Source organism: Phyllobates terribilis, unplaced genomic scaffold, assembly GCF_046119375.1.
Source record: "Phyllobates terribilis strain yellow unplaced genomic scaffold, ASM4611937v1 Scaffold_7__3_contigs__length_470593459, whole genome shotgun sequence".
Taxonomy (NCBI): Eukaryota; Metazoa; Chordata; class Amphibia; order Anura; family Dendrobatidae; genus Phyllobates; species Phyllobates terribilis.
The window spans coordinates 251795005-251809453 of record NW_027362767.1 but is presented as its reverse complement, the minus strand read 5'-3'; the positions used below and the strand labels follow the sequence as shown (position 1 = coordinate 251809453).

Here is a 14449-nt window from a genome sequence, read left to right as displayed (position 1 = left end):
GACTGTCCTGTGTAGAGGAGACAACAGTAAAAGTACAAGTGCCGCCATCTTGAGTGACTGTAAATAACGCCACGCTGAGCGGCCCCAGAGATTCCAGAATATCACTGTACTTGGTTGAGTGTGGACGACATTCAACATGGGAGGAAACGTGTGATATGTAAATACTCCTGTTTTCTAGGCTACCGGCACTGGCATGCAGACCTGCGCCCCGATGACTCCCCTCTGGAGGCCGGCCTCGCCTTTACTTGTAAACTCAAATCCAGCGTCCCATTCCTAGGACGGGAAGCTCTGGAGAAGCAGAAGACTGAGGGGCTTCGTAAGCGGCTGGTGGGATTTACTATCAATGAGTAAGTGTTTTTTTTTAACTCCTTGGTCTCCGATCGCTTAGTTTATTTTGCTTTCCTGATGTTGTGCAACTTCTCTCCCACAAGATTACATTCCTCTCCTAAAATACTCTGTGCTGCTTGTGGGTTTTTCAGTATATAACCCTCCTTGTTACCTTTGCTCTACCACATGCAACTATGTCCTTCAGTACTACAGATATATTAGTTCACAAGGTATGACCACACACAGAAGCAGTTTTCTCCTGAAATACTCTGTGCCGCTAGTGGGTTCTTCTTCTTTCACCTTAGTTATCTGTCAACAGAGCGATCGATAAAATAATGCATTTTTTCAAAGGATTTTTTTGGCTGTTTCAGTTTGGTATTGCAGGTTAGCCCCATTCAAGTGAATAGGACCAAACTGCAATACCACAACCAAACTGTAGACAGGTGTGGCGCTATTTCTGGTTTGGTATTGCAGTTTAGCCCCTTTCAAGTGAATAGGACCAAACTGCAATACCACAACCAAACTGTAGACAGGTGTGGCGCTATTTCTGGTTTGGTATTGCAGTTTAGCCCCTTTCAAGTGAATAGGACCAAACTGCAATATCACAACCAACCTGTAGACAGGTGTGGCGCTATTTCTGGTTTGGTATTGCAGTTTAGCCCCGTTCAAGTGAATAGGACCAAACTGCAATATCACAACCAACCTGTAGACAGGTGTGGCGCTATTTCTGGTAAAAAGAAAACAACCAAAAAACAGCCGTCAGCCATATTTTTCTTTAAATTTATTCACGCAATTTCTTATCTTTATCTGTGTTTTCTTGAATTATCCAGGAAAGTCCCTCTTTTTGGTCTAGAAGCCATTTGGAGGAATGGTGTAGCTGTCGGTCACATCAGAAGGGCCAACTTTGGATTTGCAATTAATAAAACCATTGCGTATGGTTACATCAGAAATCCTGATGGAAGTCCGGTGAGTATGAGTTCATTTAGTCAACTTTCTGACCAATCAGAAATCGGCATTACAAATTCCAAAGCAATTTAGACCAATGAGGGGAGACTAAATAGAAAAAACGATGCGATCATGGTACAGGTAGATGTCACATTTAACATGAGAGCTTGCCTACAATAGAAGACTCCTTGGGGAGGGGTGGCTTAGCACTGGCTACACCCATCCACTTTGCTATTGGCTGGCAAACAAGCCCCTCCCCTGAGGAACTACATTGGTTATAAACAAAGGAATAGGAAATTGGCCAACAATGAATGCACAGAGAAAGGAAACTCCAGGCCCTTTTTGTCTTGGGTAGGAAAACCTGGCACTATAATTGGGGGCATATTTTTAATTTTTGCTGCGGGGCCCAAATTGATATTTAAGCAATTTCTTAATATAACCTGGAAAGTTCTTTTACATGTACAATAAGTTTGCCTCATCCGTTCAGCATCGGAACTGATGGGGTTAAAGCTAAGATGAAGGGACACTTAAGGAACAATTTTGTGAATCGGCATGAATTCCTCTGCATTGGATGCGAGCACGTGTGTTACTCTATACGTTACGTTAGCAGTTGTCTATTTTTGGCAGAAACTCAATGCCATTGGCCATATATTAAAACCGCTCTTTAAATCATTTATTTTTGGCCCATTGTCGGGGGCAGGTATAATGATTCCCATCAAAAGGAGACTTGTGGGCATCTGAATTTCATTTGTCAGTCCCCAGAGAGGAGCCTTTATCCCTAGAGTAAAAATAATCTGTAACGTAGTCATTTTCCTATCACCTCTTATAACACTTTGCTGGTGTTTATTAAGCTGTGTGTCATGAAAGGTAGAATGCTGCCTAATTGATTAGTAGGGAAGTATTCAGCGTATGGGAAGAAAAAATAGTCTGTCAACAATTTTCTAAAAAAAAAAAAATTGAGATGTTTATTTTGTTGACCTTGTAAAATGTTGCAGCTTTCACACTGTCCACTAGATGTCAGCACAATGGGTTTCGCTAGAGAAATATAGAGCAGCTCACTTTACAGCGTACAGTGAAGCTGAATGTTAGCACCTCATTCTCACTAATGGGGACATAAAGGCATCATCGAGAGGGGTCACAGAGCAGATATGGCTCATTTGTGGCTTGACTTGGAGCAGGAAGAATTTACCTGGGAAAATTTAGTAAATTTTTGGAAAAATGTAGCAATTTGGAACATTTTGCACGTATGTTGGTTGCGAATCTATGAATCTAATGAATCGGGGCCCCTAGTTATGCCTCTGAGGTTTGGTAATGTACCCTGGGCGGGCCAATAAGCAGAAGACCATATGCTAAGACCCATATTCTGCTGCAATATCTGGATTTGTTATGAGTCTAGTCCACGAGCTTCTGCATCAATCCTTCTTTCAGATGACTTAGTGTTGCCGCCATTTTGGGTTGTAATTAACCCAATAATGCTATAGTCTCGTAGAGACGGTCCTAATTTCCCGTGGTGGCCCCCTGTACATCGGTCCTTACCTTGTGTATAATTTCCAACCACTAATTGAGCAGAACCCTGGACCCTAATTCTCCGCAGATTCACTTTCTGGCTTTCCCCGTCCCTTCTGTATCATAATTCAGGATATAACGATCATAAGCCTTTGTCCATGGTCTTGGGAAGTCCCGGCCACCATTAATGTAATGGCGCAGTTCATCATATAAATTGGTCCAGCCTTATCGATCACTTTATTGGCCCGGAAAGCTCGTTTGTGATTTTTTTTTTCTTCTTTTGGAGAGGTAAAAGAAATACTCATTAAGGAAAAGGGGGCACAACATGTACAATTTATCTTCCTGCCGCTCTTACGACCCGTCACACACAATGCTCGCTGGCACTTATCAGTGAAATGAATCTGGCACCGTATAAAGATACGGCGCATCTCATTCCATACCAGCTGTTTTATGTCACATTCATTAGCTAACGAGCTATTTTACAACCCGGATCCAGCTGGCGCGGCCCTCTGGAGAACGTTATAAGTTGATGGTCGGTTCACTGGTTGTTCAGTCTCGTAAAACATGGTCAGATAATCAAGACCTGGGGGTGATGGGTGCAGTGATTTCAGGAGAAGCCTGTGTGCCAGGATCATTAATCTACCTATAAAGCTGAGGAGCTGCACGTTCTGCGAATAACGCTCTGCCAGAAAGACAAAACATTTATGAAAAAGGAGACATAAGGTGAAGCAACAACTCTATGCACAGTCAGCCCGACATCTGCCCACCATTACTTACCATTTACCAGGAGCAGTTTTGAGGATGACCACCGTAGGCTCAATAATCCTCTCCAGCTGAAGAGGCTGCCACCGATGACCTGGCACTAAAGTTTTCTTTCCACCCTTAATCAGAGGGTTGTCGGCTAGTAAAAAAAACAAAACCCCTCTTCCTCAGTCTTCCCCGCTGCTCCCATTCTGGCACTGCCCAGTCTCCACTTCCTGATCTTGCCTCCTGACCAATCACTTTTTCAGGCGTGTCCCCACTGCCGCTAATGATTGGCTAGTTTTTGTGTTGAGATGACACCAGGAAGTAGAGTCCGGCGGGAAACCTGGGCTGCATTGGTACAGAAGCTGAGAGGCATCAGAGAGGGGAGTACTTGGTCTTTTTATTTATTTATTTATTTATTTATATTTGGCATCGCCTGCGTCATTGGCAAAATAATTTTAGCTTTAGAGTGCATGGAAGTGTATGGCGAGGTTATCTAAGTACCATCCAATATTGTGATCTGTCTTTGGACAACAAATTACCAGTGAGCTCCTCTAGCATTCAATTGTTCCACGCCTTCCAAAATCTTTTATTTTTCTGTCAATAGAGCTGTATTAAGGCTTGTGTTTTTTTGTAGTGGTGCCCATTATTAATCAGATTTTGTAAAATAAATAAATAATAATAATTTACTCCATTGATTTCGACACCTGATTTTGATCTTCTTTCTGCAGGTCACTTTGGATTTTGTTCGCAGCGGAGAATATGCTCTGGAGAGGATGGGGGTGACGTACCTGGCAGAAGCCCACCTCAAGTCTCCATTTGACCCCAATAATAATCGAGTCAAGGGGATTTACTGAACTGGTCCCGGTGACACAAACTGATCATGAGACACACTTATTAACATTTTACTTCTCTTACTAGCCACGGAGGTTCAATCATTACCTAGAGAACTTGTACCCAAGTCCTCTATGAATAATGGCAACACTGCCCATCTTCGATTAACCGATCAAACCGCCATTTTGGCAGAAAGGACTAAAGGAAACTTACTTATAAAGCCAATAATGTATTGCCTGAGCTGCGTAGATTATGTACGTGAAATAACCAGAATATTGCCATGTTAATAAGTCTTCTATAACCTTCTTTACAATGGGGGACATGATAGGTGTAGCATGGTCATAGTCATGGTCCATGCATCCCTCAAAAGTTTGGTCGTTGGAGGTTTGATTGCTGGACCCAATTTCTAAGTGGGGCTATGAGGTTGTATCACTTGTCACACCTCTTATACATAATGGTATGGTCCAACGGTCCAACCTTCACCGACCCCGATCAAACAATGGAGTCATGATGGGAAACCACCATCAAAGAGGACCTGTTGCCTTTCCCTGGTCCTGGGCAGCAGTCATTCATATCCCTCCAGTTTGTGAAATGAGAATTTGCTGTCTGCATAAGGAATGGGGATGAGCTAGAGAGGGATTTGTCCTTTCTCATATATGAAGGTCCCAAAATTCAATATCATTATCGTCATAAAGGGGTTGTACAGGATTAGAAAAACATCTGCTTTCTTCCAAAAACAGCACAGCTCTAATGAAGTTAATGGAGCCGGGCTTCAATAGCACACACAGCCTGCAGACAAGTGTGGCGCTACTTCTGAAGAAAAGCTGAGATGTTTTTTTAATCCCTTTAAAGAGGACTAAACAACAGGTGACAAGTGGCCATTTTTTGCTCTAATTTTATGCCCGATGTTCTGCTGAGAATTCCGCACTTTTCTTTTTAAAATCTGTCCTGCGGTTCTAGAGATATGGGCCTTTTTTATATGCTGCTAATTTGTATGTTTTTTAGTAAGGGGGTGTGTCTCACAGATCCTCGGGGGCGTGGCTCACAGATCCTCGGGGCGTGTCTATATGTTGCTCTGCATAATTACCCTGTAAGCCACGCCTCTCTATAAAGACCATAAAAATTAGCACTGAATAAGAAGGCCCATATCTCTGGAACCGCATGGTGGATTTTAAAAGAAGAAAAAATTGAATACTCACGGGAGAATAAAAGCAAAAAGTGGTCACTTTTGACAAATCCTGTTGAAGTTGGTATGGAACTTTTCATAGTAGCCCTTAAAAACGTACTGGCTATCTGCATAGGTGGCAACATTCAACACTGTTTCCATGAGTTAAGTATACAATTAAAGGATTTTTACAAGATTAGAAAAACATGGCTGCTGTCTTTGTAAAACAGCGCCACACCTGTCCACAGGTTGTGTGGGGTATTGCAATTGAGCCAAATTCATTTTAATGGAACCAAGGTGCAATTCCAGATTTGACCCATAGACATGAGTGGCGCTGTTTTTGGAACAAAGTTATTTTTTAAAAACTTGGACAACCTATTTAACCAATTGTATTCGACTGATAGAGAACTTTATAGGGGCAAAGATAAAAGGTTTTCAGTCACCGCCAAGCGTACTGATTTTTAACATCAGGTAGACCGTAGTCTGGGTAAGTAAATGTTTCTTTTAGCTGGAGGGGGGCTGAATGCACAATGCGGGGTGACACATTGTTCGTGCTCTGCGGGGGTGGCTGGGTGTTTGAGAACCGTGACTGCTCTATGATTATGACAGTGAGCGAGCGTTACCTGTGTCAAGCTGTCTTATTGTGAGCGCTGACGGCAGGAAACTTCTACCTAACAATAGCACCAAAAATATAACAAACGAAGACGAAACCCCCAGCCCCCCGCGGCGGACTCCGCTACTGAGCTCAGCTACAGTTCGTATCTCAGCATACATGGTCGTATTTCCAGATTATTTTCCCCTTTAAATTCATATCCTGAAACTGGATCAAAATTCTTTAAAATTATTTTTTTTTATATTTTTTTGTCATTTTTTAATCATTTTTTTATTATAAGTTTTCAGTTAATTTAGATGTCATTAATTTTTCCTGCAAATTTATTACAATTTTTCAGCTATTTCTTATTATCATTTTTCAGCCATTTTTTAATTTCATTACTTTCTTCATTTTATATATTTTTATGATCATTTTGTATTAATCTATTGGTTACAACCAATATGGCAACGATGGGACATTAGACATCTTTCCTTGGGCCCTTAATGTTTAACCGGATTCACGCCGATTCTACTAATGACCACCGTTTAAAGGGATTGTCCTATGGAGAGTATTATGACATGTGGGTGTCATAAAGGGGGTCCCGAACTCCTGGTAAACCGCTTCATTTGAGTGGGCGCCATAGAATTGCCCAGCTGATTGGCGAGGAGGCTGCACCCTGAGTGGAGACTTATCGAGTTATGTACCCCTCCAGCGTTTGAAAGCATATATATCAGTGCTGTCATGCAGAATTAAAGGGCTTGCCAAAATTTGGAAATTCTTGTAGAAACAGCTACATACATGTCTAGTGTTGCAGGTCAGGACTGAGTTGCAATACCAAACATAACCTGTGAGCAGATGTGGAGCTGTTTCTAATCATGCACTGCCCCTTTAACTTTTTTTTCCATTTTATGCTTGTTGTTAATCTGTTGGTGAAGCAGGAGGCTCAGGATGAGCCGTATTTTAATAGCTGTAATGTATGGTGTGATGAGACGGAAGTAAGTAAGTGATATCTGTTATAGGAATATGTCGCTAAGCAGTGCGCTGTCTGCGACCACAGACTATGGGGGTCCTCCTTAAAGGCACAGACCTTGTATCTTTTTTTGCCCACCCCGACATGTCAGTTCCAGATCCGAGCATTGCCCTGACATTACGTAATCTCCCAGTTCTTGCACAATTTAACCTTTCTGAGATTCATTAGCCGTTCAGTGAAATCCCCGGAGGGCATTGCCCGGCTCCGATGCCAGCTGTCTGCCGCCTCATATTCATGTATGAGATAAAGTTCCAAACGAAAATATGGAGATTGCGTTTCTCTGACTCCGGGCGAATACGATAAAGACCTCACTGAAGTTATCCTTTTTTTTTTTCGTGACAACTAAGCGCTCCGTTCTCGCTCCTGACTCCACCAATTCATCTGTAAACTGACAAGGGGACCGATGTCTTCGGTGTAAATAGTTTGCGGCCCCTCGGGAGGATTCAGTGAGGATGCCAAGTTCCTTAGAGGAGTTCAGTTCTGCTGAGCGCAGCTTATATGACAGCTGTGAGGAGACACTGAAGGTTCAGTCCTGGTCTACACGGTGCAGCCAACGTGTGGTTCTAACGCAAATCGGTGCCGTTAATGGCCACATGCGGATAAAACAAAATCATGCCAATTTGTAGTAAAAGCGCATGTCTGCGCGCCATGGTCATATCATGTGATCCCAGCCTTAAAGTGGCCATACATAATAGATTTAAAGGGATTTTCCAACAGCTCTTCTGTGAGAAGAGCCCGATACTTGTCGAGTGCACGTAAAATCAACTGATGCCTTACAGATGTGCAAGTGAGAGGAGCTGGATCGCCCCTTTTAATGTCGTCTAAACCCACCAACAGTATGTCTATGGGTGTGCCCCTATTTTCAGATGCTGGAAGAAAGAAGGATCAGGCATGTTGAATTTCAGCATGTCCCATCCATTTGGTCTTTGAGATATAAGGCAAAGATCAGGAGATGTCTGGTAACGGCTCACTAATACTTATCAGCATTGCTATTGGTAGTAAAGTCACGCCTGAAAATCGAACAGGGCCACCTTCTTTTGGGCAGATTTTACATAAAACCCCCAAATTATTGCCATTATTTTATCTAAAAAAAAATTTTTTTTATTATTTTATGTAAAAATTGGGATAGTCCTGGCCAGTTTGGAACTAATGGCAACCATGGCTTACTCCACTAGGCCAAGCGTGACTATGCAGCTTGTGAAGCCCGGGTGACTCTGTGACTACACGAGATTTCCATAACTATAAGATGTGGCTGCTGTAAGGTACATACCTTAGGATCTGGCTACATGAGGAAGAAGACGGCAGCGGATTCCGGGAGGACTCCGCACACCGATAAGTGTTCTCTTGGTTTATGAGTGATACACGCTTAAAGGGAAATTCTTCCATTAAATATGGTGTCCAGTCTGAGGGCAGCAAGCGATGGAGGAGACAGAGCTGGGCAGATCGATATATCGTTTTGGTATAACCTGTAATTTATTGATCACTGTCTTGCTGTGCTTATGATTCCGGAGGGCGGTCCTACTCAACTGACAACATAGAAGGCTGTCACTCATTGAGTGAGACCGCCCACTGGACTCATAAGTGCAATAAAGGCAGCGATTAACATTAATAAGTGCCAATTTCTACTAAATCTTTTCCCAAAAATCTACTTTCCTCTTCCTACTCTAATATGTTGATAGAAATATTAATCTCACACTGGAACAGATTAGAAATAACTTTAATAGAACACAATTCTTTTCTCCCAGAACATACTTGGTTCATTCATTTTTGCAGTCCACAATTACAATCACTTGCAGTACCGCTGTTCACCACAGCAGTCAGCAATCACTTTCCATAGATATCAATGCAACAGCGCCCCTACCTTTTAATGTACTGTAAACCTATTTTTCTCTAAAATACTAATATTTTAAAATATGATAACTCGGGAGCGAAGGAACATACAGAAATGGGAAACCTCTTGTTAGAATCAGCCAGAAAAGACCTCTAACTTATCAAACATTAAAAATTGAATGCTACAGCTCCTTTAAATGACAGAAAAAAAAATGTGTTGTGAAAATGTGGAGATACAGATAGGTTTTCTGCTCATCTGTCCAAAAATATTTTTATCTTTATAGAGAGGTGATTGAATACTTAGCATCACTCGTTGATGGCGATGTGATCAGACTGTTTGAAGCAAAAGCCCAAAGAAAAGGGATGAATTGGGTTTTTCCATCAATGTCTTCAATGGTATCCCCAATTCTTTATAGTCACGATGGCTGGTCTGGCAGGCACGGAGACCTCTTGGGGTGGGCAGCTTGTAACTTTGGGTGCCAGGGCTTCTTTAATCACTGGTAATGGCTGCTTCTCCCACTCACCCTGAAAAGGCGTAAAGCGCAGGCAGTCAGTGCTGGATTTTTATAGGGGCAGTAGTGGTGGTTAACCCCATACCCTTTGCTATTGGGTACCTCTATAGGGGAACAAAAATTAGGAATTGTCGAGAGGGTCCTGGATGACAAACCCCAATCCCATAATGCCCACCCCGCCCCCTTCCCGCTAGTAACCTCTCTGTATATCGGGGTCATTCCCCTGTTAAATCCCAGCAGGTTTCCGCAGTCCTTTTTCAATAGACTTACTATTTTTTTCTTCTTCAATGCGGCACAAAATCTGTCATTCAATTTCCTACAAACACCTTCCCGCAGAGAGAAAAAAGAGCCAAAATAAAAAATACCTTTTCCATTCTACGGCAAGTTAAAAAAAAAAAATATATATATAAGAAACGCTGAGAGATTCGGCCTCCTCCTCAGAGCGAGCGAGCGTCGGGGGCGTCGGGGGCGCTCGTGTTTATTCCATCTCACTAGCAGCGTGGGTGAGCAGCGCATTAGTAGTGTTTATCCCCAAAAAGATTACTTGTTCCTTCCCCGTGGGAAAACATTTCACCCAGCTCAGAGCGAAAACAAAGCCGTATTCACAGGCGCACGGAGAAAAGTGCAGTGTAGGACTGCGCCGCGTACAGATTAGGGAATTATAGGTTTCTGTGTCTCACGCTCTATAAAACGAGGGCTTTCCAGAGCCTGATCCCTCCACACCTTTATATATAATTTGTATTCTTCAGCGTTCTTTAAGAAATGCGTGGGACGAAGGTTACATTATTCCCAGGTTCAGTGCAGGGAAAAAGCTACTAAATGTATACTTCAAGCTGAAGGCAAAATCTAGAGGCCCCTTCACCCCTCACCCGGCCCATTTTCTTTATTACAGATGGGGGATTTAGCGGGTACTTCAGGGATGGAACTATAGAGGGGGCAAATGCACATGAGACCTGGAGCCTGGGAGGGCCAAAAGGCTCCACTACCTCATAGGGTCACTGCTGTACTGTTACCTGTCCCGGCTCCACTACCAGGCGCTCCATCCTTCTCCTCCTGGGGCCAGCGCCCTCTGCGGCTGTGCGTGTCAGGTTATCTTGATAACTGAGTATTCAGGTAGTTTGGCATCCCACTACCACACTGCTTACCCATACTACCACAAGTATGTCTCCTGAGATATCTAGCTCTGCTTATCCACACTACCACAAGTGTGCCCCCTGACCTTCCCAGCTCTGCTACATTGCTGAGCTCTGCTTATCCACACTACCACAAGTGTGCCTCCTGACCTTCCCAGCTCTGCTACATTGCTGAGCTCTGCTTATCCACACTACCACAAGTGTGCCCCCTGACCTTCCCAGCTCTGCTACATTGCTGAGCTCTGCTTATCCACACTACCACAAGTGTGCCCCCTGACCTTCCCAGCTCTGCTACATTGCTGAGCTATACTTATGCACACTACCACAAGTGTGCCCCCTGACCTTCCCAGCTCTGCTACATTGCTGAGCTATGCTTATCCACACTACCACAAGTGTGCCCCCTGACCTTCCCAGCTCTGCTACATTGCTGAGCTCTGCTTATCCACACTACCACAAGTGTGCCCCCTGACCTTCCCAGCTCTGCTACATTGCTGAGCTATGCTTATCCACACTACCACAAGTGTGCCCCCTGACCTTCCCAGCTCTGCTACATTGCTGAGCTCTGCTTATCCACACTACCACAAGTGTGCCCCCTGACCTTCCCAGCTCTGCTACATTGCTGAGCTATGCTTATGCACACTACCACAAGTGTGCCCCCTGACCTTCCCAGCTCTGCTACATTGCTGAGCTATGCTTATCCACACTACCACAAGTGTGCCCCCTGACCTTCCCAGCTCTGCTACATTGCTGAGCTCTGCTTATCCACACTACCACAAGTGTGCCCCCTGACCTTCCCAGCTCTGCTACATTGCTGAGCTATGCTTATCCACACTACCACAAGTGTGCCCCCTGACCTTCCCAGCTCTGCTACATTGCTGAGCTATGCTTATGCACACTACCACAAGTGTGCCCCCTGACCTTCCCAGCTCTGCTACATTGCTGAGCTATGCTTATCCACACTACCACAAGTGTGCCCCCTGACCTTCCCAGCTCTGCTACATTGCTGAGCTATACTTATGCACACTACCACAAGTGTGCCCCCTGACCTTCCCAGCTCTGCTACATTGCTGAGCTATGCTTATCCACACTACCACAAGTGTGCCCCCTGACCTTCCCAGCTCTGCTACATTGCTGAGCTCTGCTTATCCACACTACCACAAGTGTGCCCCCTGACCTTCCCAGCTCTGCTACATTGCTGAGCTATGCTTATCCACACTACCACAAGTGTGCCCCCTGACCTTCCCAGCTCTGCTACATTGCTGAGCTCTGCTTATCCACACTACCACAAGTGTGCCCCCTGACCTTCCCAGCTCTGCTACATTGCTGAGCTATGCTTATGCACACTACCACAAGTGTGCCCCCTGACCTTCCCAGCTCTGCTACATTGCTGAGCTATGCTTATCCACACTACCACAAGTGTGCCCCCTGACCTTCCCAGCTCTGCTACATTGCTGAGCTCTGCTTATCCACACTACCACAAGTGTGCCCCCTGACCTTCCCAGCTCTGCTACATTGCTGAGCTATGCTTATCCACACTACCACAAGTGTGCCCCCTGACCTTCCCAGCTCTGCTACATTGCTGAGCTATGCTTATGCACACTACCACAAGTGTGCCCCCTGACCTTCCCAGCTCTGCTACATTGCTGAGCTATGCTTATCCACACTACCACAAGTGTGCCCCCTGACCTTCCCAGCTCTGCTACATTGCTGAGCTATGCTTATCCACACTACCACAAGTGTGCCCCCTGACCTTCCCAGCTCTGCTACATTGCTGAGCTATGCTTATGCACACTACCACAAGTGTGCCCCCTGACCTTCCCAGCTCTGCTACATTGCTGAGCTATGCTTATCCACACTACCACAAGTGTGCCCCCTGACCTTCCCAGCTCTGCTACATTGCTGAGCTATGCTTATCCACACTACCACAAGTGTGCCCCCTGACCTTCCCAGCTCTGCTACATTGCTGAGCTATCCTTATCCACACTACCACAAGTGTGCCCCCTGACCTTCCCAGCTCTGCTACATTGCTGAGCTATGCTTATCCACACTACCACAAGTGTGCCCCCTGACCTTCCCAGCTCTGCTACATTGCTGAGCTATGCTTATGCACACTACCACAAGTGTGCCCCCTGACCTTCCCAGCTCTGCTACATTGCTGAGCTATGCTTATCCACACTACCACAAGTGTGCCCCCTGACCTTCTCAGCTCTGCTACATTGCTGAGCTATGCTTATCCACACTACCACAAGTGTGCCCCCTGACCTTCCCAGCTCTGCTACATTGCTGAGCTATGCTTATGCACACTACCACAAGTGTGCCCCCTGACCTTCCCAGCTCTGCTACATTGCTGAGCTATGCTTATCCACACTACCACAAGTGTGCCCCCTGACCTTCCCAGCTCTGCTACATTGCTGAGCTATGCTTATCCACACTACCACAAGTGTGCCCCCTGACCTTCCCAGCTCTGCTACATTGCTGATCTATGCTTATCCACACTACCACAAGTGTGCCTCCTGAGATACCCAGCTCTGCTACACTACTTGGCTCTGTTTATCCGCAGTAACACAAGTATGTCTCATATTGAGATACCCAGCTCTACTACATTGCCACAAGTGTGCCTCCTGACATTCCCAGCACTGTTATACTGCTGGGCTCCGCTATATTGCTACAAGTGTGCTTTCAGACATATCCACCTATGCTACTCTGCTGGGCTATACTACATTGCAAAACTTATGTCTCCTAACATACCCTGCTCTGCTACGCCTTGTAGTTCTCCTACAATGCTACAGTGTGCTACCTGACATACCTGGCTCTATTCCACTCTACTGCATCAAGGTTGCCACAGCCCAACATACCTGCCTCTGCTGCACTGTTCTCCTCAGCGGCATATATCTAGATAGTGGTATTTTTTTACTTTACACTGCCATACTTCTGTACCTGCTCCACACTGGACTCTGCCCCATACCCAACACCGTTATATTTTATATTATGGACTCTGCTGCATACTCAGCTCTGCTACATCACTGAGTCTGCTCTGCTGCTTTGTGACTCTGCTTCTTCTGTTCCGCTGACATCAGTACTGAGGCTGATCACACAGCATCCCAGATGCCTTGCAGAATGATTGTGTGATGCCCTCCCTGGAGTCCAGTAGCCCGTTCCTGACATTTCGGGAAATGTGCCCTAATCCTAACTTACCATTCTATTGGAGTGCAGCTGTCTCATGACTGGGGCTGGCTCTGGTTGTGTTAGGTTCCCTTAGGGTTACAGTAGGACTGGTCTCTTGTCTTCTCCATCTTTGACTCTACAAGCATAGAGCATTCATGGGTCCATCAAGCCCAGTGGGCCCTAGCATAGACATTCTCATGTTGGCCCCTGGCATTAGGGCCCTGGTATCTGACCCTTCACATGACTGTGCTGTGTAAAGTCAAAGGTACAGTTGCTTGAAGTTTCTGTATAGGTCTCCAACTATGCCCTACTTATTCGGTAGAGGGACCTTTGGGCCCCCTTTAGCTCCAGGGACTGAGTGGGACTGCTACCTTTGCCCCTTAATGACTCCTACGGTGGAGCTGGGATTCTAAACTCTTGCCCGGTTCCTTCTTCTAACAGTGTGGTCAGTTCTTGACTTCTGACCATTAATTGCAGCCCTGGAATCTGTGATACTCACCGGGAACCTCACAGCAGAGGATTTGTTACAATGCATGGAGATGGGGGAATAACGATATAAGGAATCCAGGACTTGGCTGGTGAAGGAATTCCATGGGACCTCGTTGAACTGCTCGGTGACAGCTGACTGCGGACATGTGCAGACCTCCTCACCGCTGAATCTGCGGG

At 45.2% G+C, this 14449-nt stretch overlaps 2 protein-coding genes across 7 annotated transcripts in view; one reads left to right on the top strand and one right to left on the bottom strand.

Annotated features, from left to right (window-relative positions):
* SARDH (sarcosine dehydrogenase) overlaps positions 1-4646 on the top strand; it is a 96030-nt gene extending 91384 nt beyond the window's left edge. For all 6 annotated transcript variants that reach the window (XM_073640249.1, XM_073640245.1, XM_073640250.1 and 3 more), the window contains exons 19-21: positions 179-347; positions 1158-1293; positions 4254-4646. In XM_073640249.1, coding sequence (XP_073496350.1) covers positions 179-347; positions 1158-1293; positions 4254-4379 — 431 coding nt within the window. In that variant the 3' untranslated portion in view covers positions 4380-4646. The remainder of the gene's footprint in view (positions 1-178; positions 348-1157; positions 1294-4253) is intronic.
* A 4243-nt stretch (positions 4647-8889) lies between these two features.
* The window catches only part of DBH (dopamine beta-hydroxylase), a 90733-nt gene continuing 85173 nt past the window's right edge, over positions 8890-14449 (bottom strand). The window contains exons 11-12 of the mRNA XM_073637800.1: positions 14283-14442; positions 8890-9498 (exon numbers count right to left, since the gene is read on the bottom strand). Coding sequence (XP_073493901.1) covers positions 9364-9498; positions 14283-14442 — 295 coding nt within the window. The 3' untranslated portion in view covers positions 8890-9363. The remainder of the gene's footprint in view (positions 9499-14282; positions 14443-14449) is intronic.